Source organism: Scyliorhinus torazame, chromosome 13 (assembly GCF_047496885.1).
Source record: "Scyliorhinus torazame isolate Kashiwa2021f chromosome 13, sScyTor2.1, whole genome shotgun sequence".
In the NCBI taxonomy this organism is placed as follows: Eukaryota; Metazoa; Chordata; class Chondrichthyes; order Carcharhiniformes; family Scyliorhinidae; genus Scyliorhinus; species Scyliorhinus torazame.
Window position 1 is genome coordinate 168,131,162 of NC_092719.1, and position 27,873 is coordinate 168,159,034.

General features: G+C 50.7%; 1 protein-coding gene across 2 annotated transcripts in view; it reads left to right on the plus strand.

The window, feature by feature from the left end:
• The window catches only part of cfap20dc (CFAP20 domain containing), a 692,307-nt gene that overhangs the window by 257,748 nt on the left and 406,686 nt on the right, over positions 1-27,873 (plus strand). For both annotated transcript variants that reach the window (XM_072472373.1, XM_072472374.1), the window contains exon 5: positions 19,483-19,597. In XM_072472373.1, the coding sequence (XP_072328474.1) occupies positions 19,483-19,597 (115 nt within the window). The remainder of the gene's footprint in view (positions 1-19,482; positions 19,598-27,873) is intronic.

The following is a 27,873-nucleotide window of genomic DNA, read 5'->3' on the forward strand; positions in this document are numbered from 1 at the left end:
ATTCAGCAACTGCAGAGGGGCTAGCACCGGCACCATGTGTAACGCAATTGATTCCAACGGAAAACGGTGCGGGATTCGCCGGGTCCGTGATTGACACCCGGGAGGTTGACAAACGGCAACTGCATATGCACATTATAATCCCCACGCACACACTCATCTCACCAACAAGATGGCACTCGTTATGCTGGAGTGCGCCCATTCAGCTGTTGGGTTGGCACGTGCCAGAGGGCCCCTGGGGGGGGTGGCCTTGGGGGGGGAACGCCTATACGACCCGCGGCCCTAGGTTCGCAGTGGGCAGTCAGCGGCATGTGCAGCTCCATGGCTGTCTTGCCAGCTGTGGAAATGTTTTGTTCCCGTCCACCCTGACCCCGATCTTAAAAAGCACAAGTGAACCGCGCCATCGGGAACTCAGCCCATCGGAGCTGGAGCATCGTGGGGGCCCCGGAGAATACCGGGTGGAGCCCGCTAATGATATGGAAATAATGTATATTGTACGTGTGTTCCGGAACGCATTGATGCCGCTGTCAAGGTGATGGGGAATCACAATTTGGTGTCAAATCGGCGTCACCACAGTTTTAGCATCAGAACCCATTCTCCATCTAATCACATTTCGCGATTTCGACGTTGGCCAACGGAGAATCCCGCCCTCTGGGTTTTGCTGTTGCAAAAACAGGTGCATCAGCTACTTTCTCAACCCAGAGCTGAGGGCAGTCCAGCCAGCAACAATGAGCCAATGTGATCCAGCTGGTAAGCAGCCGTTGAGCAGCGAGGGGGTTGCAGGCGAGAGGCAACGTGACCCAGCCATGGCTGTGGAGGGCAGGCCTACCTTCAACATCGGGCCGGGCGAATGCCGCAAGGTGGTGAGCCAGCTGGCTGGGGTCAGCAGTGAGAGGAGCAGACGAGGGGCGGCTCGACTCCCAGGACTGAGGGGGGCAGACCAGCCACAGCGAGGCAAGGCAAGGTGAGCCAGTCAGTCAGTAGCCGTTGAGCAGCGAGGGGAATGGGTGAGGGCCGACTCAACCCAGTCAGGGCTGAGGACAGGCTAATCAGCAAAGGTGGGATGTGAGGTGCCAAATCAAGCCTTACCAGCGCAAGGAGACAACAGGTGAGGCAGGAGGGTACCTTGAAGACCCCAGGTGAGTGAGTTTAGTGAGAATGGGAGAGTGTGAGCAGTGGGGGAGAAAAACGCGAGGGTTTGGGGCAATTGGGAAGGGGAGTGTGTGAGGGGCGGTTAGCCAGAGCTGCAGATTTTCACTAAAGCAGTGATTCAGTTGATTGTTTTTGTGGCTTGCGCCTTTGCTGTCTGTGGGTCAAGAGTGGGTCGTGTCAGGAGGGATGTGACGTTATGGTAGGAGTGATGGGTGGTGGTGCCCAGAAATGGAAATGAAGACGGGGCCTCACAAAGTGTAAATCTCCCTCTGCTTATCAGCCTGTGGTAAACTACTGTGTTATATTAAGGGTTGTACGGTAGAACCTGCACTACAGTTTCACCTGGGCCCCTGCATGCTATCTCCGTCCAGGAGCCGGGTTATAAATATGCGTGGCCTTCAGCTCGCAGCCATTTCGTCAGCTGCTGTAAGAGGCCACACTTCAGAAACTAATAAAGCCTCAGTTTGAATTCAACTTCGTCTCCAGCCAAATTGATCGTGCCTCAATTTATTCGTATCTGATTCAGAAGATGGACCTCCGGATTAAACCAGATCGACTGCAGCTGGATCCACACGCAAGTGACGTCAGAAAAGACTTTCAGCACTGGCTAGCATGTTTTGAAGCGTATATCAACGCGGCGCCGACCCCTGTACCAGAGGCTCAGAAGATTCAAATCTTGTACTCCAGGCTCAGCTCTAAAATCTTCCCGCTGATCCAGGATGCGCCCAATTACGCTGATGCTATGACTCGACTCAAAGAAAATCATGAGCAGAAGACGAACACGCTCTTCGCCATGACACGCGCTCGCAACGTGTACTCAACTACCTGGTGAGTCAATCAAGGACTTCTGGAGGGCCCTGATCCCACTAGTTCGGGACTGTGACTGCCAGGACGTTACAGCTAAGGAGCACTCAGATCTCCTTATGAGGGACGCTATTGTAACTGGGATTGGGTCCGATGTTATCAGGCAGCGGCTCCTAGAAGGGGCCACGCGCGACCTCGCAGAGACTAAAACACTAGCGCTTTCCATGACGGTCGCCCTGCGCAATGTACACTCCTACGCCCCCAACCGCGCGGCCCACTCCTCCTGTGCTTCATGGACCCCACAGGCAGCCGCCCCAGCGGGGGCGCTACCCACCCAATACGCCTGCGCTACGCGCCAGCCAGTGATCTCCGGGGGGGCGCCGATGCTATTTTTGCGGCCAACAAAGACATCCCCGCCAACGCTGCCTGGCCCGCGCTGGCCTTTGTAAGGCCTGCGGGAAGAAGGGCCACTACGTAGCAGTGTGCCGGGCCCTCTCAGCGGCAGCGGTCGCCCCCGGTCACGGACAATGGGCGCCGCTATCCTCCCCTCCTCCCCAGGCCATGTACGAGCAATGGGCGCCGCCATCTTCTCCCCCGCACAACACGTGCGTTTCATGGGCGCCGCCATCTTGCTCCACCCCCGCAATGTGCGTTCCATTTTGTGACCCCCAGGACCACCGGGCGCCGCCATCTTGTCCACCCCGCAGCACATGGAGACCAACGGCGTTTCAGGACCCCGACTCAGCGGCCTCACTACCCGACGATCAACCACGACTCGCATCCATGGTAATCGACCAGTCCAGACCACACACTCTGACCAACTCATCCACCAGCGTGAAAGTCAACGGCCACGTGACCTCCTGCCTACTGGACTCCGGGAGCACCGAGAGCTTTGTACATCCAAATACGGTAAGGCGCTGCTCCCTTAAAGTACACCCTACCAATCAAAGTATCTCCCTAGCCTCCGGATCCCATCGCGTAGCGATCCGGAGGTACTGCACGGTCACGCTCACAGTCCAAGGCGTAGAGTTCCACGGTTTTCGCTTCTACGTCCTCCCTAACCTCTGCGCTGCACTTATCCTTGGCCTGGATTTTCAGTGCAGCCTCCAGAGCCTGACCCTTAAATTCGGCGGATCCTTACCATCCCTCACTGTGTGTGGCCTTCGCGACCCTAAAGGTCGATCCTCCTTCCCTCTTTGTCAATCTAACTCCAGATTGCAAACCCGTCGCCACCAGGAGCAGACGGTACAGCACCCAAGATAAGGCCTTCATCAGGTCCGAGGTCCAGCGGTTGCTTCAGGAGGGAGTCATCGAGGCCAGCAACAGCCCCTGGAGAGCTCAAGTGGTAGTGGTTAAGTCTGGGGAGAAAAACCGAATGGTCGTGGACTACAGCCAGACTATCAACAGGTACACGCAACTCGACGCGTACCCCCTCCCACGCATATCTGACACGGTTAACCAGATTGCACAGTGCCGGGTCTTTTCAACAGTGGACCTGAAATCCGCTTACCACCAGCTCCCCATCCATAAATCGGACCGGCCATACACCGCCTTCGAGGCAGACAGCCGGCTATATCACTTCCTTAGGGTCCCCTTCGGCGTCACCAATGGGGTTTCGGTCTTCCAAAGGGAGATGGACCGAATGGTCGACCAGTATGGTTTGCGGGTCACGTTTCCGTACCTAGACAATGTGACCATCTGCGGCCATGATCACAGGACCACGACGCCAACCTCGCTAAATTTCTCCGCACCGCCATTCTCCTCAACCTCACGTATAACAAGGAGAAGTGTGTGTTCTGTACAAACCGCTTAGCCATCCTCGGCTACGTGGTCCAGAACGGAGTTCTGGGGCCCGATCCCGACTGCATGCGCCCCCTCAAGGAGCTTCCCCTCCCTCACTGCCCTAAGGCCCTCAAACGCTGCCTGGGTTTCTTCTCGTATTATGCACAGTGGGTCCCAAACTATGCGGACAAGGCCCGTCCACTCATACAGTCCGCTGATTGCCCCCTGACGGCCGAGGCCCAACAGGCTTTTGCCCGGATCAGAGCTGATATTGCCAAAGCTGGAATAGATGAAACACTTCCTTTCCAAGTAGAAAGCGACGTATCGGACGTCGCCCTTGCCGCCACCCTCAACCAGGCAGGCAGGCCCGTGGCATTCTTTTCCCGCACCCTCCATGCCTCCGAAATTCGGCACTCATCCGTCGAAAAGGAGGCCCAGGCTATCGTTGAGGCTGTGCGACATTGGAGGCATTACCTGGCCGGCAGGAGATTCACTCTCCTCACTGACCAACGCTCGGTTGCCTTCATGTTCAACAACACACTGCGGGGCAGGATCTAAAATCTTGCGGTGGAGAATCGAGCTCTCCACCTATAACTACGAGATTAAGTATCGCCCTGGCAAACTCAACGAGTCCCCAGTCACCCTATCCCGAGGTACATGTGCCAGCGGACAGGTAGACCGACTCCGGACCCTGCACAACAGCCTTTGTCACCCAGGGGTCACTCGGTTGTGCCACTTCATTAAGGCATGAAATTTGCCCTACTCCGTCGAGGAAGTAAGGACGATCACCAAGGACTGCTAGGTCTGTGCGGAGTGCAAACCGCACTTCTACCGGCCAGACCACGCGCACCTGGTGAAGGCCTCCCGCCCCTTTGAACGCCTCAGCGTGGATTCCAAAGGCCCCCTCCCCTCCTCCGACCGACACACATATTTCCTCAGTGTGATCGATGAATACTCCCGTTTTCCCTTCGCCATCCCATGCCCCGACATGATGTCTGCCACCGTCATTAAAGCCCTTAATTCTATCTTCACTCTGTTCGGCTTCCCCACCTACATCCACAGTGACAGGGGATCCTCATTCATGAGTGATGAGCTACGTCAGTTCCTGCTCAGCAGGGGTATCGCCTCCAGCAGAACGACGAGCTACAACCCCCGGGGAAACGGGCAGGTAGAAAGGGAGAATGGGACGGTATGGAGAGCCGTTCAGCTGGCCCTACGGTCCAGAAATCTCCTGGCCTCCTGCTGGCAAGAGGTCCTCCCTGATGCACTACATTCCATTTGCTCATTACTTTGCACTGCTACTAACAGTACACCGCATGAACGTCTTTTTGCCTTCCTCTGGAAGTCCACATCCGGGGTATCACTCCCAACTTGGCTCACAGCTCCGGGAACCGTGCTTCTCCGTAAACATGTGCGGCTCCACAAGGCGGATCCGTTGGTGGAAAGGGTGCACCTGCTCCATGCAAACCCACAGTACGCCTACATGGCGTTCCCCGACGGCCGCCAGGATACCGTCTCCCTCAAGGACCTGGCACCAGCAGGTTCCACCCCCGCACCATCCCCGACGCCACCCTCCCCTCCCCTGCCGCCCCCATCACCCCCCCTAGGACTGTCCGCCCTCCCCCTGCCCACCCCCGATGATAAAGAGGATTTCGGCACGCTCCCGGAGTCAACTTCGACCACGACAGCACCAACATCGCCGGCTCCACTTCGTCGATCCCAGAGGACGATCAAGGCGCCGGACCGGATGAACCTCTGACCGGCCCACCGGATGACCATAGACATTTTTTTACTGTTCTGTAAATATTAAAGATTGTATATAGTTATCCACCACCCCCGCCGGACTCAACTTTAACAGGGGTGAATGTGGTAAACCACTGTGTTCTTATATTGAGGGTTGTACGGTAGAACCTGCACTACAGGTTCACCTGCGCCCCTGCACGCTAGCTCCGCCCAGGAGCCGGGTTATAAATATGCGTGGACTTCAGCTCGCAGCTATTTCATCAGCTGCTGTAGGAGGCCACACTTCAGATACTAATAAAGCCTCAGTTTGAATTCAACTTCGTCTCCAGACAAATTGACCGTGCCTCACAGCCATCACAGAACCCCTCGAACCAGAGTGAAAGGAAGTCATCCTCTGAGAGAAGAAGAGAGCTTGTTTAACACTATCTGAAAAAGTTAAAGTTATCCTTAGAGAGTGAAACCAAGTATAATCTTCAGGTGATGCAGATTAGCATATCGGGAATATGGGGGGCAGACATAATTCTGTCCAAAATTTGAAGTCAATCATTAATCTAAGTAATACTTTGATTTTATATAATTATTATTATTTATGGTTAAATAACAAAAATTACAAGCAGAGAAGTAGTTAGCGAGAACATAGAGTGATTATCTTTGCAGATCAGTTGTTTGAGGCAAATCTGAGGTGTTACACCCCCACTTCTAACATGACAGTGTGACAAATTAAATTTCCTTGCAAATATGGACAGAGGAATTTATAATTCAGAAAGATTGATACAGAGATCTGCAAAGTAAAATTTTGTAGATATTCAGTGGGAGGCAGTGGTGTAGTGGTATTGTTGCTGGACTAGTAATCCAGAGACCCAGAGTCATGCTCTCAGAACCCGGGTTCAAATCCTGCCATGGCAGATGGTGAAATTTGAATTCAATAAATATCTGGAATTTAGAGATCTAAAGGTGCGACCATGAAACCATTGTCGATTTCTTAAAAATCCATTTGGTTCACTAATGTCTTTTAGGGAAGGAAATCTGTTGCCCTTACCTGGTCTGGTCTACATGCGACTGCAGACGACAGCAATGTGGTTGACTCTTAAAATCTCTCAGGGATTGGCAATAAATGCTGACCCAGCCAGCGATGCCCACATCCCTTGAACAAATTTGAAAAAAGACAAAGGGGTAGAGTTTCTACTTGGGCTATTACAGCCAAATTGCGCTTAAAATTGCACAGGTTATGTTATCTTTCACGTTTCATCTAAAAACTATTTGCACAACCACAGCGCAAATGTTTTCCTGAATCAATTGGGCGGTTTGATGGAACATAATTGTTTGTTTCTTTTTCGTTCCATTAAAATAAGGGGCTGTGGAATACAGGATCATAGGCGAGTTTATTCATATTTCAATAATACCTAGAGCCTACATCATTAGCACAGAATATATAGACCCATTGTTAGGTGGATACAGGATAAGATTATGCAAATATTGTTTCTTGTCATCTAAACTATTTGATAATTTAATGTAAAATCCAGCCATTTGTTCGAGGCAATTAGGACTGTGTTCTGCCTGGCGGTCCTGATTTTTGGTCAAGAACTAGGAAAATGCTGTGACAATATTAACCGAAATGGCCAATTAAAAAGGCGTCTCTGGGAGTCGACAATCTCCGCGAGTTGATAAATAAAGACAGGAGGTGGACTAGGGAAGCGGGAGGCCTTCAGGAGGGCAGCCATGATGTCCGATCAGCAGCCCACTGGAAGAGGTGAATGCTATTTGGGAAGAGGGAGATCTAGGAGATGCTATCAAATGGACGCGCTTGCAAAGGCGTTCTTTAGCTGAAGTAAAATAAGTCACAATACTGTGGGACATCTCAGGATTGAGGAATAATCCCTTTGAAAGAATGTCTGTGGCTGCTCCTGTGAACCTTTACGCAGCCATTTGATGCAGCCAGAAGTGTCCCAACCTTACAGCAAAGAGGCTGTCTCCAAGGAGACAGGGCTCCAGTCCAATGGGAATTCGATGGAGCTCCAATCCGATGGGAATTCGCTGTCACCATCATAAAATAACCCCCAAGTGGGACCTTAATTAGCTGTCTACCTCTCTGGGGTCGGCTGCCAAATTTGTTCTCTGTCTGCTCCTTCAAAACTCCCCTGGCGGCAGCAAGACATTGGGGGAAGATACTCTGACGCACTTCCCCTATTTTGCCACTACTGCTACCTCCAAACCTGTCTTCCCGGGAAAGAATTAGCCTTTGAAATTCGATAGAAGGGCAAGGAAATATGTCACTGGCCCTCAGAAGATGTTCACAGATTGAAGAATGGAAATCATTATTTTTCTTAATGAATCCCAAATTCTAAGCAGCAGTGTTGTGCTGTCTCTTGTCCTCACATTTGATATTGTTGAAAATGATTGATTTTTTTCCAGTGCATAATTTAGATTCAAGTCCGTAGTTTGTGCTTCTTTCCTTTACCTTGCAGTAACAAGAGTAACAGCAACTTGCGTTTATGTAAAACCTTTAGTATAGAAAAATGTCCTAATTAAAGTATTTCACGGAGGTGTCATCAGACAAAAAGCTAGTTTTGAAATAAATGAATTTTTAAAGATACAGATGGAAGGACTTTAAAACGGAAGCATTTTTAAAATATGAATTACAAGAATTAGTTACTACATAAAAATAATAAAATATTCAGGATATCTTTGTTTTAGTGAAAAATATAATGCAATCAATCTTGAGAGATACGAGTTGTGGCCTGATGTGACATGGCGTTTTATTTACTGGTAAACCACTCAGTCATGTTGGCATTCTATAAATCGGTCTTGATGTGTACAGTAAAAACTTTATACACTTGTCAAAGAATCTTTTATATTTTATTTTCTTGGACTGCTTCTTGTAATTGTATTATCCAGGAGACCTATGTGTTGCAGTTAAGTGTTTAAATATTTGCCTTTAATATATGGGCATGAAGCTGACTTCTGTAACTTATTTTTCAGAGAAGTCCTATAAGATTAGTGGGCATTGCACGCATTCAATTATATTTTAAAAATTTCCATCCCTGGAGATTCCTTCTTTGTTATTTTCTTTCAAGGAGACATCAAGGATGAAAGTCATAGAACATAGAACATAGAACGATACAGCGCAGTACAGGCCCTTCGGCCCACGATGTTGCACACATGGGAAGTCAAAAAACAAAAGCCATCTAACCTACACTATGCCATTATCACCCATATGCTTATCCAATAAACTTTTAAATGCCCTCAATGTTGGCAAGTTCACTACTGTTGCAGGTAGGGCATTCCACGGCCTCGCCACTCTTTGCGTAAAGAACCTACCTCTGACCTCTGTCCTATATCTATTACCCCTCAGTTTAAGGCTATGTCCCCTCGTGCTAGCCATTTCCATCCCCGAGAGAAGGCTCTCACTGTCCACCCTATCTAACCCTCTGATTATTTTGTATGCCTCTATTAAGTCTCCTCTTAACCTTCTTCTCTCTAACGAAAACAACCTCAAGTCCATCAGCCTTTCCTCATAAGATTTTCCCTCCATTCAGGCAATATCCTGGTAAATCTCCTCTGCACCCGGTCCAAAGCTTCCACGTCCTTCCTATAATGAGGTGACCAGAACTGTACGCAATACTCCAAATGCGGCCGTTCCAGAGTTTTGTACAGCTACAACATGACCTCATGACTCCGGAACTCAATCCCTCTACCAATAAAGTGTTGCTCTTTCTAGCTTTAGTCTATTTGCTCTGTTTAGGTCACCTTTGCTCATGAGTCGCCAGGTATCTTTATGATACCGCCACGTGGTTCAAGTTCAGGTTATGATTAATAACACAGCACACCGCTTAGTAAGAATTAAAACAACGGTCATTTATTATATACAACAAGCAATATTAATACCCGAATACTACTATTTATATAATGAACCTATCACTACTGGCCAATACTTAACTTAGGAAGAGCCCACCAGGTCAGGGAAACGAATGGCTTGTCCAATCAAATCTGGCCCGCGGGATTCAAAAAGCTGCTACAGGTCGGTGGCTAGGTGTCTCTACCGGATAGCGATCGTTGGATTCAAACTTACACTTGCCGGTGGCTGGTCTTGCGAAGGTCTCGAGCAGGCGAAGATGAGAGAGAGAGAGATCTGAACTTGGACCTTCACCTTTATAGGGCCCAGGGGCTTCCCGCCTCCCGGGGCGGCCGTTGACCCTGAGTCCCAAGTGATTGGATTCTGTCCCCAGTCTCTGGGGTCGATGTGTCCAATGGTGAGGCGATTCCTCGATCGGGGGTGGTCGCTCACCTGTCTTTGTTTCGGCCACTGCAGGCGCCGACAGGTCTGGCCCGGTATTCAATTGCTAATATGTAGCAATTGTTCCCGGGGATAGCCGATTTAACTGTGGATGTCTGAGTAGATTAGGTGTAAACAGTCCTGAATGCAACTGCGGATACCTGGGTTGATGGGCTGTTGATAGCCCTGAGTATCGATCTGGGCTACGTTCCCAGAGCTGAATATGCAAACCTGTCTGCAGCTGCCTGCTTGTGTCTTTTTGGCTGCTTTTCCCAGCAGTCTTTCTGGTTAGCCATTTTAAACTGGGTTTTGGCCAGATTAATCGGAACGCAGCCATTTTACATGGCTACAAAAGGCCAATACACCATAGGCCTTCTTCATAACCCTATCAACCTGGGTGGCAACTTTCAGGGATCTATGTACATGGACACCGAGATCCCTCTGCTCATCCACACTTCCAAGAATTTTACCATTAGCCAAATATTCCGCATTCCTGTTATTCCTTCCAAAGTGAATCACCTCACACTTCTCTACATTAAACTTCATTTGCCACCTCTCAGCCCAGCTCTGCAGCTTATCTATGTCCCTCTGTAACCTGCAACATCCTTCCGCACTGTCGACAACACCACCGACTTTAGTGTCGTCTGCAAATTTACTCACCCACCCTTCTGCGCCCTCCTCTAGGTCATTTATAAAAATGACAAACAGCAACGGCCCCAGAACAGATCCTTGTGGTACGCCACTTGTAACTGAACTCCATTCTGAACATTTCCCATCAACCACCACCCTCTGTCTTCTTTCAGCTAGCCAATTTCTGATCCACATCTCTAAATCACCCTCAATCCCCAGCCTCCGTATTTTCTGCAATAGCCTACCGTGGGGAACCTTATCAAACATTTTACTGAAATCCATATACACCACATCAACTGCTCTACCCTCGTCTACCTGTTCAGTCACCTTCTCAAAGAACTCGATAAGGTTTGTGAGGCATGACCTACCCTTCACAAAGCCATGCTGACTATCCCTAATCATATTATTCCTATCTAGATGATTATAAATCTTGTCTCTTATAATCCCCTCCAAGACTTTACCCACAACAGACGTGAGGCTCACCGGTCTATAGTTGCCGGGGTCGTCTCTACTCCCCTTCTTGAACAAAGGGACCACATTTGCTATCCTCCAGTCCTCTGGCACTATTCCTGAAGCCAATGATGACATAAAAATCAAAGCCAAAGGCTCAGCAATCTCTTCCCTGGCTTCCCAGAGAATCCTAGGATAAATCCCATCAGGCCCCGGGGACTTATCTATTTTCAGCCTGTCCAGAATTGCCAACACCTCTTCCCTACGTACCTCAATGCCATCTATTCTAATAGCCTGGGTCTCAGCAGTCTCCTCCACAACATTCTTTTTCCTGAGTGAATACTGACAAAAAATATTCATTTAGTATCTCGCCTATCTCTTCAGACTCCACACACAACTTCCCATCCCTGTCCTTGACTGGCCCTACTCTTACCCTAGTCATTCTTTTATTCCTGACATACCTATAGAAAGCTTTTGGGTTTTCCTTGATCCACGCCCCCACCTGCCGGCAGCAATTATGGAGGTGAGGTAATGGTGGTTTTGATGCTGTGAGATTGGGGGGAGGGAGGGTGTGGGGTGGAGATTTAGTCACCTCCCCACCTCCTTCTGATTAAGTCCAGGGTGGGAAGCCTTGCTGGGATAGGCAGGGGATTTGGGATCGGTGAGGCTGTCAAGCAAACCCTGTCATTTAGCTTGCCTAGTGTCTTCTGGGAGATCCCTGCCACACCAACTTCCCTGTAAATTCCCACAATACCTTTGGATTGGATTTGTTTATTGTCATGTGTACCGAGGTACAGTGAAAAGTATTTTTTTGCAAGCAGCTCAAACAGATCATTTAGTACATGAAAATAAAATAAAAAGAAAGTACATGATAGGGCAACACAAGGTGCACAATGTAAATACATCGACACCGGCATTGGGTGAAGCATACAGGAGTGTAGTATTAATCACGTCAGTCCATAAGAGAGCCATTCAGGAGTCGTAACAATGGGGAGGAAGCTGTTTTTGAATCTGTTCGTGCGTGTTCTCAGACTTTTGTACCTCCTGCCTGATGGAAGAAGTTGGAAGAGTGAGTAAGCCAGGTAGGAGGGGTGTTTGATTATGCTGCCCGCTTTCCCTAGGCAGCGGGAGGTGTAGATAGATCAATGGATGGGAGGCAGGTTCATGTGATGGACTGGACTGTGTTCTCGACTCTCTGAAGTTTTTTGCGGTCTTGGGCCGAGCAGTTGCCATACTGGCGGTGATGTGGGGGGGGGGAGGGGGGGGGGCGGGTAGTGGATGTGAAAACTGCTGCAATCTGGGGAAGGGAGGGAGGGACAGGGGTGTGCTGCACAAGTTGTGAAGAACAGCATAAAACTAGCTTATCAGAGCACTTGTTGAAACCGAGTGTGCCTTTTTGGTGTTCCAATGCTTAAGGTAAATGATTTTGCTAATCACAAATGTTTGAGTGCTGCGGTTTGGGGCAATTGGTGACAATGATGTCAGGTATGTTACTTGCATTGTTAAATAAAAGCTAAATGATTGCCTTTGAGCACAATTGATGGTAAATGATTGCTTTTGGCGACAATTAATGTCAAATTATGACAAATGATTGCAGACAAATGATGTCAAATGACCACAATGGAATATACTGTGATGTGAATGTAAGTTATCCAAGTTTTGTGCTGAAAATCTACATTCCTTTTGGTACTCTATATCTTGAGCAATACCTGTTCTCCTCTCTGCATTTTCTTAGACTGTTGTGCAACAACGTGATATTTGTTCTCAGTGACCTCTTCCTGCTCATTAATTTTACTTCTTTACACTATCAAAGAAAATAACTTGTCAGCTTGATTCGGCAGTGATTTCATCTGCATTCCCTGTATAAACATAGGTAGGCAGGTAAATGGTCATAGTCTCCAAAGGCCATGGGCATATTTCCCTCTATTAGAAATAGACAATTGGTTGTCAGATCAAGCATGGGATAGGGGTGGAAGCAGATCCCAAGTCCACCCCAGTCGGAATGGGAATTGACCCTGTGCTGTTGGTGTTTTTCTAAACTACGCGCTAACATCTAGCTAACTGAGGTAACCTGCCCTTTGTTTTAAACATATGTAATGAAAATAACACTAAGGGACTTCTGGTTGAACCTATGCGGAGCTAAGTTGCACGTTCGGCAGCTCCCGCTTGGAATGGACTTTTGTGCTCTTTTCAGGGCCCCCAATGGCATTTTTTCAACATTTCCTGGTGTGGGAAGAAGACTGCAACATTCCCCCGACAGTGTATGGCTTGGAGCAGGAGCGGGGCGACTAGAAAAGTGGTGGTGAAGCCAAAGAGAGTGCGAGGGAAGAAGAGCAAGATGGCGGCGGGCAGGGACCAGGCAGCGTGGATGCAGTGGGCGCAGGAGCAGCAGGAGGTTATCCAGCGTTGCTTCAGGGAGCTCAAAGCAGACCTGCTGTAGCCGATGAGGTCTTCTATTGATAAGCTGCTGGAGACCCAGATGGCCCAGGGGATGGCGACCCGCGAGGTCCGACAAAAGATCTCAGATAATGAGGATGAGATCTTGGGCCTAGCGGTAAAGGTGGAGGCGCAAGAGGCACTCCACAAGAAATGGCAGGAACGGTTCGAGGAGATGGAGAATCGGTCAAGGTGGAAGAATCTGCGGATCCTGGGCCTCCCGGAGGGGCTGGAGGTGTCGGACATGGGGGCCTATGTGGTCACCATGTTAAACTCGCTGATGGGAGCGGGGTCCTTCCAGGGGGCCCTGGAGCTGGAAGGGGCCCATAGAGTGCTGGCGAGGAGGCCCAAGGCTAACGGGCCGCCGCGGGCCATGTTGGTGCGGTTTCATCGGTTCGATGATCGGGAGTGCGTACTCAGGTGGAAAGAGAGGAGCAGCAGTTGGGAGAATGCGGAGGTTCGAGTATATCAGGACTGGAGCGCGGAGGTGGCGAAGAAGAGGGCCGGGTACAATCGGGCAAAGGCGGTGCTGCACAGGAAGGAGGTGAAGTTTGGCATGCTGCAGCCGGCGCGTCTGTGGGTCACCTACAAGGACCGGCACCATTATTTTGAGTCCCCAGAGGAGGCGTGGGCCTTTGTTCAGGCCGAGAAGCTGGACACAAACTGAGGGTCAGGATGGGGGGTCGGGCGTGGGGATGGTCGGGAATTGCTGTTGTTGTGTACATTTTGAGGGGGGGGGGTTCTTTGTTCTTGTTCAGTTTTGGTTCGGTGTGGGTGGTTAGGGTGGGTTGGGCACTGTTTTGGTTGGGTCTGTCGGGTGGGCTCTTGTAGGGGGGCAAGTAAACGGAGTTGGGGGTGGATGGCCGGTAGGGGGTATGGGGGCCCGCGGGGGAGGGGGAGGCCTGAGTCGGGGGTGAGAGGACTGGGCCTGTAAAAGGAGCTGCGACAGAGGAGGCGGGGCCGGGCAGGTGGAAAGTGCGGGCTTTTCACTGCGCTGAAGGCTGGAGGGGGCGGGACCGGGGCGGGGAAGCGTGCGTTTTTTTCCCACGCTTGGGACGGAAGGGGTAGGCGGAGAGCCTGCTGGTGGATAATGGAGGGGAGGGGGAGTCCCACAATGGCAGGAGTCGAAAAGAGGCGGGAGCGGCCGGGATCAGCAGGAGTCAGCTGACTTATGGGAGTGCAATGGGGGGAGCAATGCAGCTAGGAGGGGTCCTAGCTGGTGGGTGGGAGGATGGGGGGTGGGGGGGTGACCTGGTTGCTGCTGGTGTGGCCAAGGGGGAGCTGGAGCGAGTAGAGGGTGTTGGGACAGGGGGTCTGGCGCCGTGGGGAACGGGCCGGGGCGCGGGCGCGTGGCTGGCCGAGGAGGGGTTATGGCTAGTCGGCGGGGGAGGGGTGCGGGTAGCCCCCTGATCCGGCTGATAACCTGGAACGTAAGGGGGCTGAACGGGCCGGTTAAGCGGGCAGGGGTGTTCACACACCTGAAGGGGCTGCAGGCGGATGTGGTCATGCTCCAGGAGACACACCTGAAGGTGGCAAACCAGGTAAGATTGAGGAAGAGGTGGATAGGCCAGGTGTTTCATTCGGGGCTGGATGCTAAAAACCGGGGGGTGGCGATCTTGGTGGGAAAGAGGGTGTCATTCAAGGCGTCGAGCATTGTGACAGACAGTGGCAGCAGGTACGTAATGGTAAGTGGTAAGCTGCAAGGGGAAAGGGTGGTGCTGGTCAACGTGTACGCCCTGAACTGGGACGATGTGGGTTTTATGCGGCACATGTTGGGTCGGATCCCGTACTTGGAAGTGGGGGGCCTGATAATGGGGGGGGGACTTTAACACGGTGTTGGATCCGGCACTGGATTGCTCCAGGTCTAGGACGGGTAGGAGGCCGGCGGCGGCTAAAGTGCTGAGGGGGTTTATGGACCAGATGGGAGGGGTGGACCCTTGGAGATTTGCAAGGCCGGGGGCTAGGTAATTTGCATTCTTCTTGCACGTTCATAAGGCCTATTCCCAGATCAACTTTTTTGTTATGAGCAGGGCGCTGATTGTAAAAGTAGAGGATACCGAGTACTCGCCGATAGCCATTTTGGGTCATGCCCCGCATTGGGTAGACCTAGAGCTGGGGGAGGAGAGGGACCAGCGCCCGTTGTGGCGCTTGGAGGTGGGGCTGTTGGCGGACGAGGACGTGAGCGAGTGGGTCCGAAGAAGCATAGAGAGATACCTGGAGGCCAACGATAACAGGGAGGTCCGAGTGCGGCTGGTCTGGGAGGTGCTGAAGGTGGTGGTTAGGGGAGAGCTGATCTCCATTAGGGCCCACAAGGAGAGGTGAGAGCAGAGGGAGAGGCTGGTGGGGGAGATGGTGAGGGTAGACAGGAGGTATGCGGAGGTGCCGGAGGAGGGATTGTTGAGGGAGAGACGTAGCCTCCAGGCCGAATTCGACCTGTTGACCACCAGGAACGCGGAGGCGCAGCGGAGAAAGGCCCAGGGGGCGATTTATGAATATGGGGAAAAGGCAAGTCGGATGCTGGCGCATCAGCTTCGGAAGCGGGATGCAGCTAGGGAGATTGGGGGAATTAAGGATATGGTGGGGGGGAGTGTGGTGCGGAGTGAGGTTGGCATCAATGGGGTCTTCAGGGACTTTTATGAGGAACTGTATCGGTCTGAGCCCCCACTGGAGGAGGGAGGGATGGGCTGCTTTCTGGACCAACTGAAGTTCCCGAAGGTGGAGGAGGGACTGGTGACGGGATTAGGGGCCCCGATTGGGTTGGAGGAGCTGGCCAAAGGGATAGGGAGCATGAAGGCGGGGAAGGCACCGGGGCCGGACGGTTTGCCAGTCGAATTTTACAAAAAATATGTGGACCTGTTGGGCCCATTGCTGGTTAGGACCTTCAATGAGGCAAGGGAGGGGGGGGGTGCCCCAGACGATGTCCCGGGCACCGATCTCCTTGATCCTGAAGCGGGACAAGGATCCCCTGCAGTGTGGGCCTTACAGGCCGATTTCATTGTTAAATGTAGATGCCAAGGTGCTGGCGAAGGTCTTAGCCACGAAAATTGGGGATTGTGTGCCGCAGGTCATCTACGAAGACCAGACGGGGTTCGTGAAGGGGAGGCAGTTGAACGCGAATGTGCGGAGGCTCCTGAACGTTATTATAATGCCGGCGAGGGAGGGGGAGGCAGAGATAGTGGCAGCGATGGACGCTGAGCAGGCCTTCGATAGAGTGGGGGTACTTGTGGGAGGTGCTGAAGAGGTTCGGGTTTGGGGAGGGGTTCGTCAGGTGGGTTAGGCTGTTGTACAAGGTCCCGATGGCGAGTGTGGCCACGAACAAGAGGAGGTCTGGGTACTTACAGTTGCATCGAGGGATGAGGCAGGGGTGTCCCTTGTCCCCCCTGCTCTTCGCGCTGGTGATTGAACCCCTGGCTATGGCACTGAGGGAGTCGAGGAACTGGAGGGGGCTGGTGCGGGGTGGGGAGGAGCATAGGGTGTCGCTCTATGCGGACGACTTGCTGCGATATGTGGCGGACCCGGTGGGGGGAATGCCAGAAGTAATGAGGATCCTCAGGGAGTTTGGGGATTTCTCAGGGTATAAGCTCAACATGGGGAAGAGCGAGTTGTTTATGGGTCACCCAGGGAACCAGGAGAGGGGGATTGGCGAGCTCCCACTAAAAAGGGTGGAGAGGAGCTTCAGGTATTTGGGGGTCCAAGTGGCCAAGAGCTGGGGGGCCCTGCATAGATATAATTTCACGAGGCTGGTGGAGCAAATGGAGGAGGAGTTTAAGAGGTGGGACGCGTTGCCGCTGTCCCTGGCGGGTCGGGTGCAGTCAGTCAAGATGACGGTGCTCCCAAGGATTTTGTTCCTGTTCCAGTGCCTCCCCATTCTTATCCCGAAGGCCTTCTTTAGGCGGAACAACAGGAGCATAACGGGGTTTGTGGGGGCGCAAGGGACTCCGAGGGTGAGAAGGGTGTTCCTGGAGCGGAGTAGGGATGGGGGGTGGCTGGCGCTGCCCAACCTCTGTGGGTACTACTGTGCCCCCAATGCGGCGATGGTGCGCAAGTGGGTGATGGAGGGGAGGGGGCGGCATGGAAGAGGCTGGAGACGGCGTCTTGTGAGGGTACGAGTCTGGAGGCGTTGGCAACGGCGCCGCTGCCGCTCCCTCCAATGAGGTATACCACGAGCCCAGTTTGTCCCAGGGAGAATAGATGGAGGGTTTTCGAGGTGGCACAAGGCAGGGATAAGAAGGCTGGGGGACCTCTTTGTGGATGGAAGTTCGCGAGCCTGGGTGAGCTGGAAGAGAAGTACGGGCGGAAAACGCCTTTAGGTATCTACAGGTAAGGGCGTTTGAAAAGTAAGTGGGAGGAGGAGTTGGGGATGGAGATCGAGGAGGGGACGTGGGCAGATGCCCTAGCGAGGGTGAACTCTTCCTCTTCCTCTTCGTGCGCGAGGCTCAGCCTCATACAGTTTAAGGTGCTGCACAGGGCACACATGACCGGGACAAGGATGAGCTGGTTTTTTGGGGGTGAGGACAAGTGTGTTAGCTGCTCAGGGAGCCCAGCAAACCACACCCATATGTTCTGGGCATGCTCAGTGCTGGAGAAATTTTGGAAGGGTGTAGTGAGGACGGTGTCGAGGGTGGTAGGATCTAGGGTCAAACCGGGCTGTGGGCTTGCAATATTTGGGGGTGCAGAGGAGCCGGGAGTGCAGGAGGCGAAAGAGGCCGGTATTCTGGCCTTTGCGTCCCTGGTAGCCGGCGAAGGATTCTTCCTCAGTGGAAGAATGCGAGGCCCCCAAGCGTGGAATCCTGGATCAACGATATGGCGGGGTTTATTAAATTGGAGAGGGTGAAATTTGCCTTAAGGGGATCGGTGCAAGGGTTCTTCAGGCGGTGGCAACCGTTCTTGGACTTCCTAGCAGAGCGGTAGACAATGGTCAGCAGCAACCCGGGGGGGGGGGGGGGGGGGGGGGGGGTTCTATTTTATTTTGGGGGGATCTGAGGGGTGTATATATTTGCTATGTTTGCTATGTGTTTCAGCGGGTGTTAATATATTATTTATGTATAGGGGGGAGGGGGCACTGGGTTGTTTTGTTTTGTTTTGTATTTAATTCTGTTGGGTTCCTTTTACATTTTGTTGTTGATATTTTGTGAAAACTTTAATAAAAATTATTTAAAAAAAGAAAATAACACTAAGGCTTTTCAAAGTTAAGCAGGATTCTTTCCAACAGTTGTCATTATTGTAAGGGGTTTCTCTGGCCGCCATGCGGTGTGTTTCTCGGCGATAAGAGGCATCCCGACATTGGTCGGGCGCAGGATCTTCTGGTCCTCCGCTATCAATGGGATTTCCCATTTATGCCACCACACGGCGCCAGGAAACCTGTTGCCATCAGAGGGACCAGAAGACCCACCAGCATGAAGAGCCAGAAGATCTCACCCCCTGTTTGGCTATGAAAGCTCAAGCCATAAATATTTCTGTACAAAGTACTAAACTTTGAAATCTTATCCGATGAGTAATCCTCTGAGACAGCTGGTTATTTGTCAATTCTGGTGTATAGCACCTTGGACATGGTGTTTTCTTGTATAAGACTGAGTGTTGTTTTCCAGTAGAAGCAATTCTATTCCAAGTGATCATGCACTTTTGTCTGAATATATTAAAGTTATATTCATGTGCATGCATTGTAGCAGAGATCAGTGGCCTATGTGGTGAGCAGTAAATTGAGCATTGTAATTCAGATTTGGAAATGTATGTCCAGGAACTGAAACTGACAGAAAATGTTTTGTGTCAGACTTTGAGCATGGCAGATCCTATATGAAATGTCAGGTGCACTTTTGAGAATGAAACTGCGTTTTAAAAATTTGATAATACATTGTTCTGAAAGGACACAAAATTGAAGTGCAAGAACAAGAAGATTTATCAAAGCTTTATGTTCATTCTGTACACAAATTGAATTTCTTCCCAAGTTTCTGGACTAGTAAAATTCTGTATCAAGCATGGTGATGAATTAGCATGTAAAGTGGTTCCATTATGCTTAGGCTTGTGGCCACCAAGTTTGAATAAGGGTGAATAAGGGAATGAAAACTCATTACTTATCTTGTAAAAGGTTTATTTTTAAATTCGGTTTTCCCATCTATGTTCTGTATGACCTGCATATAAATGATAGGAATATATGTGTTTCTCTTCAGAGAGATTTATAGGATTGACAAGAATCCTTTTTATTTCATTCTTTTCAGAATTACTGATTTGGGAAATATCAAGCGACGACTGTATTTATCAACTATCCACAAGGAATTGTCTGCAACTCCACTGCATGCAAAAATACCACTGAGTATTATCAAACATAAAATTGTACGTCATTGTTAAAATAATTCCCAATAGCTGCAAAATTGTATAGTTTTTCAGATAGGATACAGGAGTTTAACTCTTAATGATTCAGGTTTTTTTCCAGGTATGAAATGAGTTGCGCCAGTTTCTCTTTTATTTGGAACTGTTTTCCTTCTGTTTGCATTTTGAAATATGGAATTTACTGAAAGAGAAATCCAACTTGTAGTGGTACATTTTCATCATCTTAAAGAGTGCAATTGTACTTTCCTGCAATGAATGTCAACAGTGAGGTTTTGGATACCCCACTTAATATTTGGAACTCTGCTAGGTTTTTTGTGCCTAGAACTCTGACCCATTTGTGCAGAAGTACAATTGAATAGTTAACCAATATTTAATAAGTGAGGATTGCTATGTGAGACACATTACTTCCAAGAACAGTTGCCTGTTGGAACCCTAGTACAGTTTGTTCAGGTTTTCTTTGCCTTTAGCAAATGGGCAAATTTATATGGTTGTGTTATTGTTGTCTGTGGCCGCACTGTATCCTGCCACTTAAAATAAAGACACTCTGATCAGAATATGATGTAACACCTTCAATAATTGTACTGTCAGCTTTTCACCCACAAAAAACAATAGCTCATATTCATGATTTGGAATTGTGCAGGAAAAATATACAGTATAGAAATAGAGTACAAACTAACATCAAATCACCCTTTTTAGAATACAGTGAAGTTAAAATATGGCATGTTTTAACAATCAAAAGAATTGGAGTTTCTTACGATGAATATTTGAAGAACAATAACATAACTTTTGGAAGAGGGTTTATAAATAACAGCAGTTTTTTTTTAACCAAAACCTGAGTTGCTGAAATGAGAACTTCGCAGACAATCATTGTTACCTGAACCATTTTATTCTTACAGCTAGCGTCAACCAGTTCAAATTTACCCACATTAGACGCCAGCTGCCAGATATTTGCCCAGTTACTCAATCTATCTTTACTCCTTTGAAAACTCATTGCATCTTCCCCACAACTGGCTTTCTTACTTATCTTTGTATTATCAGCACATTTGGCTATAAATAGTTGAAGCTCAAACACTGATCCCTGTGGCACCACTAGTTATGGTTTGCCATTCTGAAAATGATCCATTCATCCTGACCTAGTTTCCTGTCCATTAACCAGTGCTCGCTCCATGCTAATATATACCACCCCCAACATCATTAGCCAGTACAGTAACCTTTTATGTGGCAGCTTATCAAATGCCTTTTAGAAATCCAAATACATTCCACGTCTGGTTCCCCTGTATTCACCTACTTGTTACATCCTCAAAGAACTCTGATTAAAATTTTGAAAACACAATACATTATTGACTCTGCCTGATACCATAATGATTTTCTAAATGACCCATTATTCCCTCTTTAATAATGGATTCTAGTCTTCTGTAGGCTTATAAATAGTAAAAAGGTGAAAAAAGGAGGAGAGGGACCAGTTAGATTACTGTGAATAAGGATACAAAATTCTTATTCAAAGAATCCTAATTTCCCATCATTAATTTTGCAGTCTCACTCCATAAGGAACTAATACTCACTTTAGCTATTCTTTTTTAAATTATTTTTATTCTGATTTTTATGAAAACAAAATATTTTACATAACCATTAACAACAACAGTCCAAAGATGTGCAGGTTAGGTGGATCGGCCATGATAAATTTCCCTTAGTGTCCAAAATTGCCCTTAGTGTTGGGTGGGGTTACTGGGTTATGGGGATAGGGTGGAGGTGTTGACCTTGGATAGGGTGCTCTTTCCAAGAGCCGGTGCAGACTCAATGGGCCGAATGGCCTCCTTCTGCACTGTAAATGCTATGATATCTATGAATTCTATGATAACATTTAACAAAGCAAGGTGAACGTCAACATTATATAAAGAAAGAAAACAAGAATATGCAACATCCCCACCCCCCTCCCCGAGTTGCTGCTGCTGCTGACCTTTACTGCTCTCATAGAAAGTCGAGGAATGGCTGCCACCTGCGAGAGAACCCTGTCATGGACCCTCTCAAGGCAAACTTTATTTTCTCCAGACTGAGAAACCCAACCATGTCACCAACCCAGGTCTCCACACTCGGGGGTTTCGAGTCCCTCCACATTATAAGGATCCGTCTCTGGGCTACCAGGGAGGCAAAGGTCAAAACCTCGGCCTCTTTCGCTTCCTGAACTCTCGGATCGTCTGACACACCAAAGATCGCTATCTCTGGACTCGGCACCACCCGCGTGTTTAAGATCTTGGACATTGCCTTAGCAAATCCCTGTCAGAATCCTTTGAGAGCCGGATATGCTCAGAACATACGGACATGGTTCGCTGGGCTTCCCGCACATCTCGCACATCTCTCCTCAACCCCAAAGAACTTGCTCATTCTCGCTGCCGTCATGTGTGCCCGGTGGACCACCTTAAACTGGGTTAAGCTAAGCCTGGCACATGATGAAAAGGAGTTAACCCTGTTTAGGGCATCCGCCCACAGGCCCGCATCCAGCTCCCCGCCTAGCTCCTCCTCCCACTTGCCCTTAAGTTCCAACACTGGGGCTTCCTCCGCCTCCTGCAGTTCTTGGTAGATGTCCGACACCTTCCCCTCCCTTACCCAGGTGCCGGAGACCACCCTATCCTGTATCCTACATAGGGGTAGCAACGGAAATGTCACCACCTGTTGTTTTAGAAGGTGCGTACCTGAAGGTATCTGAAGGCATTTCCAGGAGGCAGATTAAATTTCTCCTCCAGCGCTTTCAAGCTGGGAAAAGTCCCGTCTATGAACAGGTGCCTCAGCCTTTTAATACCTGCCCTATGCCAGCTTTGAAACCCTCCGTCTATCTTGCCCGGGACAAATCAATGATAGTTGCGTATCGGGGTCCAAACTGAGGCTCCCTGTGTCACCTCCACTGACCCCAGATCCTTAGTGCCGCCGCCACCACCGAACTTGAGGAGTAGCGTGCCGGCGAGAACGGCAGAGGTGCCGTTACGAGTGCCTCTAAGCTGGTGCCCTTACATGACGCTGCCTCTAACCGCTCCCACGTGAACCCCTCTCCCAATACCCATTTCCTAATCATGGCTATTTTAGCCGCCCAGTAGTAGCTGCAAAAATTCGGCAGCCCCCCCCCCCCCCGCCAACTGCGCTCTAGAAACAGTCTCTTTACTCGCGGGGTCTTATTTGCCCATACAAATCCCGAAATGATCTTGTTCACCCGCTTAAAGAAGGACTTAGCGATGAAGCTGGGAGGGCTCTGGAAGACAAACAAAAATTTGTGGAGGACCGTCATCTTAACAGTCTGCACCCTCCCCGCTAGAGAAAGCGGGAGCATGTCCCACCTTTTAAAATCCCCCTCCATCTGCTCTACCAGCCGGGACAAGTTAAGCTTGTGGAGGGCATCCCAGTTTCGAGCCACCTGTATGCCTGGGTACCGAAAGCTCTTCTCCACCATCTTAAGCGGAAGCTCTCCCAGTCTCTTTTCCTGTCCTTTAGCTTGGATCACTAACATCTCACTTTTCTTCTCGTTTAATTTGTACCCTGAAAAGTTACCAAAGTCCCTCAGAATCTGCATGACCTCCCCCATCCCCTCTAGTGGTCCAAAATATACAGGAGCAGATCATCCGCATAGAGCGAGACCCGATGCTCCTCCCCCCCCCCCCCCCCCCCCCCCCCCCCCCCCCCCCGGACCAACCCCTGCCAGTTCTTTGAAGCCCACAGCACTATGGCCAACAGCTCTATTGCAAGGGTGAATAGTAACGGGGAGAGGGGGCAGCACTGCCTCGTCCCTCGGTGAAGCCTAAAATACTCCGACCTCACCCTGTTAGTGCATACACTTGCTACGGGAACCTGATATAGTAGTTGGACCCACCCTATGCATCCCTCACCGAATCCAAACCTTCTTATCGTTTCCCATAGGTACTCCCATTCCAAGGCTTTCTCTGCATCCATCGCAGCCACTACTTCTGCCTCCCCTCCTTCTGAGGGCATCATAATAATGTTTAGGAGCCTCCATACATTGGAGTTCAATTGATTGCCCTTAACGAAGCCTGTCTGATCCTCCCCTATCACTCCTGGGACACAGTCCTCAATTCTAGTGGCCAAAATCTTGGCCAGCATTTTGGCATCTACGTTCAAGAGCGATATCGGTCTGCAGGTCCCACATTGTAGCGGATCTTTCTCCCGTTTGAGAATGAGCGAGATCGAGGCCTGTGACATTGTTGGGAGGAGGGTCCCTCTCTCTTTAGCCTCGTTAAAGGTCCTTAGCAGGAGTGGACTCGACACTTACGAAAATTTCTTGTAGAATTCTACAGGATAGCCGTCCAGCACCGGGGCCTTGCCCGACTGCATACTCCCTAGGCTCTTAACAATCTCCTCCAACTCTATTGGGGCCCCCAGTCCCTCCACCATATCCTGTTCCACCTTTGGAAACCTCAATTGGTCCATGAATTGCTTCATCCCTTCTCCCGCCGGGGGTTCTGACTCGTACAGTTTACCATATAACACCTTAAAGACCTCGTTCACCTCCTCTGGGTCCAAGACCGTGTCACCTTCCGTGTCATCCGCCAGCAGTCCCACATCTAGCCTCCAGAGTGGGCGCTGCCCTCTCTCTTCACCAAGTGGCAAGTCCACCCAGTGCGGAGCATGGTCCGAGACTGCAATGGCCGAGTATTCCGTCCCCTCCACCCTTGGGATTAACGCCCTGCTCACAACAAAAAAATCTATACGAGAATAAACTTTGTGGACGTGGGATAAAAAAGAGAACTTCTTCGCACTCGGCCAAGCGAACCTCCATGGGTATACGCCCCCCACCTGTTCCATGATACCCCTCAGTTCCTTAGCCGCTGCTGGTCGCTTTCCTAACCTGGACTTTGACCGGTCCAATACAGGGTCAATGACTGTGTTGAAGTCACCCCCCCATGATCAAATTATGTGAGTCGAAGTTCGGGATTTTACCCAGCATGCGTCTCATGAATTCCACGTCATCGCAGTTCGGGGCTTAGACGTTCACTAGCACCACCCGGGTCCCCTGCAGCTTTCCACTCACCATTATGTATCTGCCCCCTTTGTCAGCCACAATACTCCCTGCCTCAAATGCCACCCGTTTACTGACCAGAATTGCTACCCCCCTGGTCTTTGAATCCAGCCCCGAAAGGAACACCTGGTCCACCCACCCCTTTCTCAATCTTGTTTGATCTGCGAGTTTTAGATGCGTCTATTGTAGCATGGCTACGTCTGCCTTTAACCCCTTTAGGTGCGAGAACACACGGGCCCTCTTGACCGGCCCATTCAGACCCCTCACATTCCACGTGATCAGCCTGGATGGGGGGGTTAACCACCACCCCCCCTGCTGACTAGCCATCCCCCTTTTTAGGCCAGCCCCAAGCCCGCGTCCCTGCTTACTCGAGCCCTCCCACTGGAGGCCTGCCCCCCCGCCTCTCCATCTGTTCCCCAAAGTTGGCTCCTCTTCTGTCAGCAAAGCAGCATCCCGCCCCCCCCCAGCAGCCCCACAATCCCAATCCCCCAAGTCAAGCACCAGCTTAACACTAACTCTCCCCACATTACGCTAGCTGACCCATGCTGACCCCGGACGCTCCCGCCTCTGACTCCGATCATCCTGTTGCCTCGTTGTTCGGGCCCCTCTCTTCCTATGGAAAGCCCAATTTGACCGCCTTTACAGCCCCCAAAGAATATTTCCCTCCCCCCTCTCCCCATTGAAACAAGAAACAAACCCCGGGCACTAACCCGGCCCCACGAAAGAAACGGCTCCAGATGCCTGAAGAGCAGCCCTAAGTATAGGGCCCCTCTCCCCACTCTGTGGCTGAGCTCCGTAAAAGCCGAGAACATGGCCAGAGAAACAGGGAACAAAAAAGGGAAACAACATAACATAGCTCCCTCCAGCCACCTCCCCAGCCCCCTCAAACAGTTAACATTACTCCAATCTTATGTTCGGACTGCATCATGTTACACATCCCCACCACAGCGTATCATCAAAGTGTGGCTTTCCTTTAGCTCGAGTCCAACTTTTCCTGCTTGGTAAATGTCCACACCTCGTCCGGTGTATCAAAGCAGTGGTGCCGGTCTTGCTACGTGACCCAAAGCCTCGCCGGATGCAGCAGCCCGAACTTCACCCCTTTGTTGTGGAGGGCCGTCTTAGCACGGTTGAATCCAGCACGCCTCTTGCCAGTTCTGCTCCCAGGTCCTGGTAAATGCAAATTATGCTGTTCTCCCACCTGCTGCTCTGCTCATTTTTGGCCCATCGCAGGACACGTTCCTTGTCTGAGAAGCGGTGAAACCGTATCACCATAGCCCTCGGCGGTTCGTTAGTTTTGGGCTTCCTTGCGAGGACTCTGTGCGCCCCGTCCAGTTCCAGAGATCGAGGAAATGCCCCCGTCCCCATCAGAGTCCCCAGCAACGTGGTCACAAATGCGCTCGCATCCGACCCCTACGCACCCTCAGGGAGGCCCAGAATTCGCAGGTTTTGCCTCCTGGACTTGTTTTCAAGGTCTTCCAATCTCTCCTGCCATCTCTTATGCAAGGCATCAGTGTGCCTCCGCCCTGACGGCCAGACCAAGTATTTCAGCTTCGTTATCCGAGACCTTTTTCTCAATCTCCTTGTTCGCCTTCTCCTGCATCTTCTGGGTCTCCACCATCTTCTCCATTAAGGCCTTCATCGGGGCCAGACCGTTTATAGGTCTGCAAAACAGCTTCTGAGGAACCCCTGCTGTTCCCGCGACCACTGGGCCACGCTGCCTGATCCGAGCCGGCCGCCATTTTGTGTTCCCGCACCCGTTCCACCCGCTTCTCAGCACCCGCTTGCTTTGCCGCTCTGCTCCTGGTCCCCTCTATAAACCGATGCGGGGAACCTTACCAGCGTTGCTTGCCCCACCGAATTTCACCGAAGAGGAGCCGCTGAAATTCCTAAAAAGGGCCCGTAAGTCAGTTCGCGGCGGTAGCTGCCGGGTACTCGACCTACCCTCGCGTGGCCGCCACCGGAAGTCCGTTTTTACTGTATTTTTATATTTTTTCTAGTTTTCCCTCCTCCTCCAATTTCACCCAATTTATTCATTTTCAACTTTGCTGATTTCCAAACCTTTCCCAACCTTCTGGCCTACCACTAATGTACTCAGCATTGAACACCATTTTCTTTTAATTTGATAACACCCTTAACTTTTTTTTAGTTAACAATGGATGGTGCATCACCTGGTAGAGTCTTTCTCCAGCAATGGAATATACCTTTGCTGAGAGTTATGAAACACCTTGGGCGAGATTCTCCGACCCCCCGCCGGGTCGGAGAATCGCCGGGGGCTGGCGTGAATCCCGCCCCCGCCGGTTGCTGAAGTCTCCGGCACCGGAGATTCAGCGGGGGCGGGAATCGCGCCGCGCCGGTTGGCGGGCCCCCCCCGCGCGATTCTCCAGCCCGGATGGGCCGAAGTCCCGCCGCTAAAATGCCTGTCCCGCCGGCGTAGATTAAACCACCTACCTTACCGGCGGGACAAGGCGGCGCGGGCGGGCTCCGGGGTCCTGGGGGGGGCGCGGGGCGATCTGGCCCCGGGGGGTGCCCCCACGGTGGCCTGGCCCGCGATCGGGGCCCACCGATCCGCGGGCGGGCCTGTGCCGTGGGGGCACTCTTTCCCTTCCGCCTCCGCCACGGTCTCCACCATGGCAGAGGAGGAAGAGACTCCCTCCACTGCGCATGCGCGGGAATGCCGTCAGCGGCCGCTGACGCTCCCGCGCATGCGCCACCCGGAGATGTCATTTCTGCGCTAGCTGGCGGGGCACCAAAGGCCTTTTCCGCCAGCTGGCGGGGCGGAAATTCGTCCGGCGCCGACCTAGCCCCTTAAGGTTGGGGCTCGGCCCCCAAGGATGCGGAGCATTCCGCACCTTTGGGGCGGCGTGATGCCCGTCTGATTTGCGCCGTTTTGGGCGCCAGTCGGCGGACATCGCGCCGTTTCCGGAGAATTTCGCCCCTTGTGATGAATGACCATAGAACCAGATGAAGTCAAAATAGTACAAATCAGAGATATATCATGTAATTAGCATTCATAATCCCGAATACATTCATTGGGCTCGAAACGTAGCAAATAGGATTGTGACTAAGACTTAAATAGTTCAAACTACCCCAAACAATGAATGTAGCAAAGAGAATAAATTTCACTCCAAGATCTTGAATTGATAAATGTAAATTCTTCCGCACTAAACATCATTCGGAATAGATTAGCAACAGGTCCACAGAGATAACATGGTGCTCGAACGACTATTAACCTGGCCATATTACTTTTTAAAAATATCTT